Source organism: Rhodnius prolixus, unplaced genomic scaffold, assembly GCF_049639745.1.
Source record: "Rhodnius prolixus isolate KJV_2025 unplaced genomic scaffold, Rpr scaffold_10, whole genome shotgun sequence".
Classification (NCBI taxonomy): Eukaryota; Metazoa; Arthropoda; class Insecta; order Hemiptera; family Reduviidae; genus Rhodnius; species Rhodnius prolixus.
In genome coordinates, this window is record NW_027411615.1 from 2169303 (window position 1) to 2179822 (window position 10520).

Here is a 10520-nt window from a genome sequence, read left to right on the forward strand (position 1 = left end):
TTATGTAGAGCTAAATGTAAATCGTGGGATTCCCAGGTGTATCAGTTTGACTCTTTGGTAAGAAATACATTTATGTATGTTCACCAGTATGGGTACTCAGACACTTAGAGGACTTGGAAAGGGTGCGCAGTTTTAAATTTTTATAAAAAGACTAATCCAAATTTCTCGTAACACACCAGGTTATCTTGTACGATTGGAGACTGGACGGTTAAGGATTCATTATGCTATAGTTTTGCAACTGTCAAATTTATTGCTGAATGTAAATGATTTGGTATCCTTTATAAAAAATAAGTCCCATGTTCGCACGCTGTTAGAGAAATATAAAGAAAGTTTAATTACGATGGATTATGACAAAATGATAAATTCTAGTTTTCTTACTTTTACCAAAAACTCTTAACTTAATAAACAAACATTACAACCATATGTTAATAACAAATTATCATTTCATACAATTAGATTATTCCTTGAAATGTCCAGAATGTCCAGGACCTTATGTACTGAAGTTTACTGTTAAAAATATTATATATAAAATAGATTCAAATAAATTTTGTATGGTTTGTAACGGAGGTCAGCGTGAAAATATCGCTCATTTGTTTTTAGAATGTCCTGCATATAGCATTTATAGGCAAAGTTTAAACCTTGACAACAACAATCTAGCGAGAGAAATGGAAAGATTAGCTAAGGATTATTCTCATAGAAACATTCACAGAGTGTAACATAGTATATGTTAAAAATATACTAATTTTACGGTCATTTCTGTTAAATGAGTAATGTTTGAATTTAATTGTACGTTAGTTCTTTATTATTTTGTTTGTATTTTTTGTACCAAGTTGTATGCATTGATGTTGTATATATGTATATAATTGATAAGGATAAAACCAACTCCTTTTGTTACAAGTTTATAACCTATAAAACAAATAAAAAATATTATAATAATAATAATATTGAGAAATTTTTAGTAAAGTATGTTTGGTAGTTGCCTCCGTCCACGACAGGCACCTAATTGGTACTTAAATGTAAAGCTCGTCTGAAAATATAGGCATTACTTTATTTCACTTTTTTACTATTGTGGCTCCCTAAGTATCAGTGTTGGTACTTAAATTTAGGCATGTGTAAACTTGTTTATATGTTATGTTCGTTCAGTGAATATAAGGATGAACTGGAGTTAATCTGTGGGTTTGCTGAATCCCAATAGTTGTACACAACTAACTATCTCTGCAGGTTCTATATGTATAGTGTAATGTAAATATTGTTTGTGTTGTTAGGCTGGGATACCCGCAGGGATGCCAATATCCCTGAAGAAGTGGCTAAACCATTTCCCCCTACGGTTATACATACTCAAGTTTAGAAAAAAAAACATTGTGAACTTAATACAAATCTGAAAAAAAAGGCAAAATCTAATCAGTTCTTTTTCAAACTTCAAAGTTTTGGAAAGACAATATATCTCCTTGAAAAGTGCCAGGAAAAGTCATAAAGTCGAAAGATATTTTTCCTTCTTTGGAAGTGTCCTTAAACCCATATTATTGGGAAACTCTTACAAATAAAACGTCTAGAAATAAATGGGAAGAAAAAACAAATACTTTGTTCCATAGGTTTCTGTCAGATGCCATGTGAATATTCAAACGGAATTATAAACGCTAAGCTTCTTGCAATTTTCCATTTTTAAACTAACGTTTTTATATCCACACACTTTTTTAAAAACCCTTTTTTTTTACTGAAGAGATCTCAAAACGTGGGTTTTCAGTTAAAAACTAACCATAAAAATGGAAATAATTTTAACAATCTCTTACTTAAGATAAAGTAAAATTTGTAATTATTGCTACGAATTGTTTCTGAAAATTTAGTTAAAACAATCTAAACTAAAAAATACCGGAATTCCTTTTCATCTTTCTCGCAAATTTTAAAAAGCATTCTCTAAAACTATAATCTAATATTAATGTTGAAGATGTTATTTTTGAAGTTTACAATCTAGCGACTGAACATTTCATTAAGGCTCTGAAGGCAAAGTAGCTTGAAAGATATAGAATGGCTAATATTGTTGAAAGAATTTTTGTTTCCTTACCCACGTTTGCCGATTAGTTCTGGCAACACCTCTGGTAACAATACCTCAGCAACTTCTTTTGCTAGTGATCGGCAAACTTTATTTTTTAACTTCTCGTCTTTCCTAATAATACCAAATAAAAGACCTGTCCATTCATTACTTACTTGCAATAACACTAATAGTAAGTACAACATTGAGATTCTTCAGAATAGCTGGGAGAAATTGACAAACAAGAATATGGCCATTCCGAATAGTAAAATAATTGACTTCGCTAATCTTCTTTGAAGAAAGAAGACTAACAACTTCTTTTTTTTTTTAAATTGGAGATAAGTAAGTTTGAGCTGGCTACTGTCAAAATGATCAGTCAAAGTACTAGTACCCAGAAAGAAGTTTTTAGAGAGCTGGAAACCTTAAGAGATAGATATAAGCTTAATTAAAAAGTACTATATATTCATCACCAACAAAAATGATGATGTACAGATGAATTTAAGTACAAATGTATACATTACAACCTTCATGAAATAATTTACGGAACGCTTAGGACAAGGATATCATTTGCAGAGAGAAAGAACAGAAAAACATCAGCCAAAAGTAAAACTTAGAGAAGGGCTTCTTTAATTCTGTGAGTTTGTAGAGGCTGGAAGAATGTAGAGGGTGGCTGTTTCGCGGCAGAATGGATTAAGATGGTAAAGTAGAGTGGAATGGAGTTTCAGTACACGGTTTTGGATAAAGGAGTGTTCTGAGATAATGGAAGATATCTAATGAAAGGTGTCGATCTAATAGATCGAGGGGAGTTAGTAGCAAGTCTAGGAAATTAGTTCTACATTGTCTGCAGTTTTTAGACGTTACTGGTCAGAGTCCAGGCGGAGCAGGCGTAGAGTAAGATCGGCATAAAGAGGAAGACCTTTAAGAAGTGATATCCTGGAGTGAACCTCAGAAATCCATTGTTTTTCATAGTCCAAGAATAGTGCTAAACATTCTGTAGTACGTAATAAATAGAATGCATTCTGCATATGAATATGGAAGGTTGCCCATCAACTAAGAAAATGTTCCGATTATGCAATAAATACTAATGTATATAGTAGTAGATAAAGTAAATAAATAAAACAGAACAAATTAATATATAATTTTCATCTTTTTTTTTTTTATAACCTTCTTATTTGCTTAAAAAGAAAATAAAACTTAGTTCGAATAATTGTGATCAAATTTTATTCAAGATTAAACAATTATTTTTCTGCTTTTTGCTGCAAAAAAAATGAAACTGATCAAAAGAGATTTTAGTGGGTCAACAGCCCTAGGTGCTGTTGAAGATTTAGACAAGAAAAATAAAGTTTTTTTCACCCTCTGTTATTTAACAAAATAAAATTTAAGAAAACCTTACTTTTGTTGAAAAGCTTGGAGAAAATTTTGCAATTCTTGCCCACAGTACACGTGACATCTGTGAACACGATATCAGTGGACGGTACTTCCGCACGAACAATTGTAGATCCATTTTTTATATTTTCTGTCTTCCGTTTTTCTTCTACTTCGGTGGCGGCCATTTTTTCTTAAATATGTTGGTTTTAATGTCATTCCAGGAAGCGAGAAAGTTGATAAAACCAACTTAAGACATACATGCACCACTAATAATAATAATACTCGCTGCTCTTGCTTATATTGTTACGAATCGCTGACTAAAAGGAAGCTGGTATGAGTACGTCGGCAGTCTGTCTCCACTATATCAAGGGGAGTAGTAGGGATCTCTCATCTTTCTCACAGCTGATCACGGCCTATCATCTTCCCCTCCACATGCACAATGTAGTTCAACCAACTACCTTGCTCATTCACTAGAACAATCAGCCAGTTAAAAAAACGCTCTTTGTTTAATCTCGTAATCAGCACTTAATTTTTCTTTGTAATATTTTCGACATTTAAGTTCAGAATTTTATCCTTGTTTCCCCTTCTCTCGTCTATTTAGCCTTCATCAGAAGCGCTTGAGTTTTCCTTATTTTTGCTTAGATTCTAAAGGAAGCTCAAAAGACTATCATATATTTAGAGGGACGAGACACAAGACACAGGTTTAGATTTTAAGCCATTCAAGTAGCACTTTTTATAGAAGCATTACAGTAGCCGTGGGTCTTTTATTTGAATAGGCTAAACCGTGGAGATTACATCTCTCTATAGTTACACAGTTAAACATGTTCAATAAAGTTCAATAACACTTGAAAACTGGGCGACTGAAGAACTTGAATTGCCCGTTCTGCCTCCCAGAGCGCTTAAATTAAAATTCCATAAACCCAGAACATGCGCATTTTCTAGTTAGTTTTCCAGTTCATCAGCTTGGCTTCTTTTTTTCACCTATTGTTCAGTGACAAAAATTGTTCACAATCAATTAAGATTCTAGCAGTAACTACGTAATCACCATGTAATGATTCACCATCTCTGCTAAAGTGGAAAATCAAAAGAAAATTATATTTGCTGATAATATATGGATAGTTAAAATATAATTACATTTTCTTAGAAATATAAAAAGGAACACTCGCGAAGCTAATATGTATTGTGGTACTGGGTTTTCGATTCCCGGTCTAAGGCCTTGGATTTTATGAAAAGGTTAATAAAAGAAATTTACAGTAAAGTACGTTTGCTAGTCGCCTCCGTCCACGACACCTAATTGGTAAGGCGATTACCTTACTTTACTAAAAAAGGAACACCCGCCGTAGATTGTACGTTTGACTCCAAATTCATTGTAGAACGCGGAAGGAGACAGATCTAAAATTGATGAGAAGTTTTGTACCTGACAACTTCCCTCACAAATAGGAATCGCAACTCTAAAGATACAAGAAAAGGAGAAACTTCTGAGACGCAGGTCATCAGGTATTGGTATTCATCGATACACAGGCATCCCCAAATGAGGAAGGCCTTCTTATCCTTTGTATAGCCCTTCAAAGAAATATATATCTTTCAATTAACTAATCAATGAAGTGGGTTTCTCTGTGATCTAAAGAGATCTATTGGGATTTTTCTCAGTTCATACTTGCACCTAGAAACGTAGCACGGTTTCTTTATTAGGAAATCTGGAACCATGTGGTCTCTTCGACTGTTAAACAATTAAAGCTTCCTCGTAGGGGAATCTTCAGAAAATGGACACACAGACGTAACATTTTTAATTTATGGCAACAGAAAAAGAAAAGATTTTTGGAAGTAATCAGTAAATTTCTTCATGGTAAAGAAAGATTACTTGTAGATCTTGTAATAAATAAAACTATCTCCTTATTCTACTTTTGATAGTGAAAACATGTAAAAGTAAACTGATCATAATCTTGGATAGTTCTTAATTTATTACGCTTTTTTACTAATGTGTAAATTTAACCAAAATTACACGTTCCAACATGACATAATTTTTCTGAAAATGTCTTCAAGTAATAAATAACTTGTTCAAACATAGTAGGGAGCTACCTCTAAGAATTAATGCGCTCACTTTAAGATCATCAAATTTCTTTTGAGAAAAGTTGACTTATATCTGTACTACAGATGGTTTAGGTATCAAGTTATATTTTAAAGAAAAACCAAAAATACTTGAACAGTATGCAATGAAAAGTAAACTCTCAGCCGATTAGTAGGTATAATGTGAGACGGAAACAAAATTAAAGTCAAAATTCTCAAGATCAAATTGAATTGTCTATTTCTGATGATGTATGAAAATATAACACTTGTGAGCAATAAAAAATAAAAAAAATACTTGATACAAAGGATAAAAAGAATAACTTAAAGCTAAAGGTTCCCTAATATGTCGCTAGATGGCATAAGCATCCACTCTTTTGCTTTTGACAATATTACAAAGATTTTGGTACTTGATCCTAGCACAAAAATGTAAAATATTTGGGCAACAAAATGTATACGATAATGTTTTCATTGACTTATCGAACGGGAACGTTTTTTCTTAATCAACTATATTTTGTCTGTAAACGTGGACAAATGTTTTGCTGTTCTTAATTTATTTCAATAAATGTGGAAGCCACAATTTTATTTCATGATAATTAGTGGAATTTTTAAGTAGATTTAAGTCCCGGTAGTTCAACTTTAAATAACTATCTTGTGGCATTGAGCAAAACATAGCATTTTTGCACATTTCTGATAGTTGCTTCTAACAATCAATGACAACAAAACTGTCCTTGAAAGTGATTCAATTCCCTATATTTGTAGCAGTTTTTTTTTTTTTTTTTACATTGTATGGGACAACTGATATCGTAAACTATTAAAACTGCATTATGTTCTCCCAGGTGTTTCAGCGGTCTGTATAAGGTCAACAATTATGTGCAAATAGCCATTTTTTCAAACTTAAATGAGACCAGTGATGTATGCACTTACTCAACGAATTAACTTCTGGATCAAAATCATTCTCCTGGCTTCTATTTCAAATATGCGAATAGCTGGAAGAGAGTAGGCTTTCTATCAACGATTAAATAGGCAAGACCTAACAAAAGACATGTCGTATTTTATCCAACACCGTAGTAGATTTTAATAAAACTTCTTTACTCATTTAGGCTATCTCCTCGTTTATTTTATTTAACAATATAGGACATTACCAAAGAACCACCAAAAACCTCGTTCTTTGCGTCAGTAAGTGTTGGCCCTCCTCATCAGTGCCCTTAAACATTATCTTCTCAGAAGTCCTCCGTCTCTTTCTTCCACTGAAGAAGTTTCCCAGTAACTTATGTATTTTACTTTATTCCATGCTTATTAATTATGAGATTGACGTTCTTTAAGAAACACAAACAAAAAGACAAATCAATCTTAACCAGTAGAGACTAGTGCGGGCAGACTTATTTAATGCATGCTGACTGTAACTGATATAACTCTTCAGTCCAAAGCTCAACAGTTAAATCGAAGCCATACATAATCCATTTCTTATATTTGGAATTCAAGCAATACATTTGGCCTTTCAACTTGGGATTTCCCTGAATTGTATTTAGGAGAGAAGCCAACTGTACTCTCCTAGAAATGTCTTTATACCAATTTTCTTAAAAAAAATGTTTCAAATAAATGTTTTAAATAAGTATTCAAAATTTTAAGAAAATCTAATTATTTTCAAAAAAAAATGACAAACGAGAAAAATTCATTCTGCAAAATGGTACTTTTCGATTGAGGAATTTTAATCAAAACATCGAAATGTAAACAAAAAAAAATGTTTTTTTTGAGATATTTTGTTTGCCCCACTCTTAGAGAAGGCATTTTCAAAAAACCTCTTTATCGGTCATAGGGGATCTCAAAAACTCTTACGGTTAAAACTTGAAAACGAAAATAAGAGTGAGTTTACAAAAATAAAATAAAAAAATAAAAACTGTCTTTTTTTGTACACCATATTACTTATTATGAATTAACTTACTTGGTGAGAACTCTCCCTCAGTTTTATTTAAATGAATAAAGTATTTATTTACCATATAAGATTTTCATTTAATATAAATTCTTTAATTGGTCATTATTAAACTGTAAGCTATCCAATAATTATTTATGAAGGTCACAATTTACACACAGTACGATTGGTATTTTTTCTAACTTTGCAATTATTTTAAATACATGAGAAAATTTTTACTGAAAACTTGCAAAATTTTTTTGCATGATTGTTTCAGAAAATGAAATGACAAGGTAGCTTTTTGTATGATGACAGAGGGTGACCTCTGATTGCTCACAGTGACTTAGCTAAATCTGTCGTGTATTCGTTCAGGGTCCCCTAAAACTATTGCCCACCCGTACCCACCATATTCGACCCAGTGTGGACCGACAGCTGTACTACAGCTGATGTTCTCGTGCCTTGCCACCTCTTTTCAACCATATTAAAAAAAGAAGCCCCCAAAATCGGGGAGCACAACTCGTAACGTAATAGTTCCATTTTCATGTTTAGTGTGCCAAGTGTGTTTTTATACTTATGTGTTTTTATAAATTGGTAGATGATATTTTTTGAATAGTGTGAAATAAAAAAAAAAATATATTTTTTAATTAAAAATGTTGAAAGCATTTAAAGCTGTAATACTAGGAGCACCTGGTTCAGGTAAGGGCACCATATCTTCCAGAATTGTACGTAAATTTGAATTGAAACATATAGCCACTGGCGATATTTTAAGAAATAATATAGCCAATAAAACTCCATTAGGTATGAAAACTAAGAAATTTACAGATGAAGGGCAACTAGTACCTGATGAAATTATGGTTGATCTAATTTTAGACGAAGTAAGTAAATGTAATTCCAATTTTCTATTGGATGGTTTTCCTAGAACAAAAAATCAAGCAATTATACTTAATGAACGAACGCAAATTGATGTAGCCATAAATTTGATTGTACCATTTGATGTGATCATTGAACGTATACAAAACCGTTGGATACATTTACAAAGTGGCCGAGTATATAATGTGGATTTTAATGCTCCCAAAATTGCTGGCATTGACGATGTAACAGGTGAACCATTAGTACAAAGGGAGGATGATAAACCAACGGCCATACACAAACGTTTGGAAATCTATTCAAAGACTTTAGGTCCAGTTTTGGAATTCTATAAAGATTTGGGAATACTGGAGGAATTCAATGGACGTACAACAGATGAAATCTGGCCAATGATCTATAAGTACCTGAGAATGCATATTACCCCAATTTCACAAGATATGAAGCTGTAGTTAGTAAACAATTAATTTAAACTAAAATAGAATCAGATTTATATGTTAGAAGTTCATAAAATTATATCTTATAAAACTGAAGAAAATTATATAGTGCTTTTTACAAGGAAATAAATAGAAGTAACAACATTTGCACAACAAAACAGAGAAATAGGAAAACTTTTTTAAAGAGAAAATCAGGCTTAATCAATTTTATAGCAAAATTTAAACCAAAAAGCATTCAAATAAAATCACACATCAATACATAAAATAACATGTTTTAGCCACTATTTTGAATATCACCAGAATATCGAGGAGATTACTTAAGATTTAACTAAATTAATAGTTAAAAATAATTATTTAATTGATGGGATGAAAAAATATATAATTAATATAAATATTATGAATATATGTGAGAATGTAGGATTGAATTGTTAATTCCTTATTATTATTTACTACAATAATTTAATATTGTTTTAATTAAATTGTTTAATAATCAAATTTTAAACTCTCACGAAATTCAATTGTTTTGACTTTTTTAATAAAAAGAATCTGATAAATATTTAACATTTTAGGCAGTTTTTTAAAATTATTATTTGCTAAAGAATAGTACTTCTTGAAATTGTATGAAAAATAATAGCCATTTTTTTCTTTGGTTATTTTATTAATATTTTTTTTCTGAAATTAATTTGTTTGTGGTACTACTTCGTGTATTAAATAATATAAAATTATAAATCTCAATTGTGCTTTTATTCTTATGTTGTATCATAATTTATTTTTAATTTCAATTATTTATTAGGGCTACCTCGGGAATCATATGCTTAAGCATGAAAGTTTTTGAACATTGAAGAATTATATACTACGCTGTGCAAGATTTTATTTATTATTATTTTTTTTAATAAATAATCTGTAACTTAAAATTCATATTAGCAAAGTTACCTAACTACATAGCTAGTGCCTTAGCTGAAACAAAAAAAAAGACATCTTTATGTTTTTTATAGTTATAATTGGTTATGTTTAAAATTTTATAAAAGTAGAAATTTAAATTAGATTAGTGTTGAATGCTTAGCCAAAGAATTAAAAATAAATTTATATTGTATTCAATCAAAAATTGTTACCGTTAATTGTAATAAGACAAAATTTCAATTTAATTTGTGATTAACAGTTTTAACCCTGTTCAATATTAATGAGAAAGATATTTTTAAATGCAATAGTTTTTTAGCGTGACATGAAAATATTTAAGGAATAAATAATGACACATTTTAAATTCTAATTGTCTGAGTTCAAATTAATTCTAATTGGATTTTGCTTTACCAAATCATTGTTACCTGTATTTGTCTGTGATTATTGTAAAATCTAATATTTTTAGAGATACAATTATTTTATAAATTAAATTTAACTATATTTTGTTTTATGAGTTGCTATTTAAGTGGAAGGTCATAGAATCTAGAGCATCTATTTACTAGTAATTTATTGTTTAATACCAAATGAAGTTTAGACTAAATGTAATGTCTAAGTTCATAATGCATTATTTGTATATTTTTATATATATTTTAATGATATAAAATTTTTAATTTCAACATTCTAATGACTATTTATTTATTTCTAGTTACCACCCTATGTTAATAAACAAAATTGCAAGCAAAATTTGTGATTCAATTAGGATGCAATAACTGTTATCTGTTTTAACCTTCTCAACCTGTTCTGAACAGTAATTCAATGCGATCATACAGTTACATACATAAGTTGGATCTAATAATGCTAGCAAAACGTTAGCAAAAAGGGGTTACAACAAATCGAACTAGTGCAAGACCGATTGTATACTCTGCTTGTTCGAAATTTCAACCACAAC

The 10520-nt window shown here is 30.6% G+C and overlaps 2 protein-coding genes across 4 annotated transcripts in view; one reads left to right on the forward strand and one right to left on the reverse strand.

Annotated features, from left to right (window-relative positions):
* Positions 1 to 3851, reverse strand: part of LOC141457080 (ATP-binding cassette sub-family G member 1-like) — a 39014-nt gene extending 35163 nt beyond the window's left edge. For 2 of the 3 annotated variants that reach the window (XM_074133596.1, XM_074133595.1), the window contains exon 1: positions 3423 to 3847. In XM_074133596.1, coding sequence (XP_073989697.1) covers positions 3423 to 3582 — 160 coding nt within the window. In that variant the 5' untranslated portion in view covers positions 3583 to 3847. Of the gene's footprint in view, positions 1 to 3422 lie in introns of all 3 variants that reach the window. The other variant, XM_074133597.1, reaches the window with a different exon arrangement.
* A 3581-nt stretch (positions 3852 to 7432) lies between these two features.
* On the forward strand, positions 7433 to 10252 carry Ak3 (Adenylate kinase 3). Its single transcript, XM_074133371.1, has one exon. It carries the CDS (start codon positions 8024 to 8026, stop codon positions 8687 to 8689), a length of 666 nt encoding a protein of 221 aa, XP_073989472.1. The 5' UTR covers positions 7433 to 8023; the 3' UTR covers positions 8690 to 10252.
* The last annotated feature ends 268 nt before the right edge of the window (positions 10253 to 10520 follow it).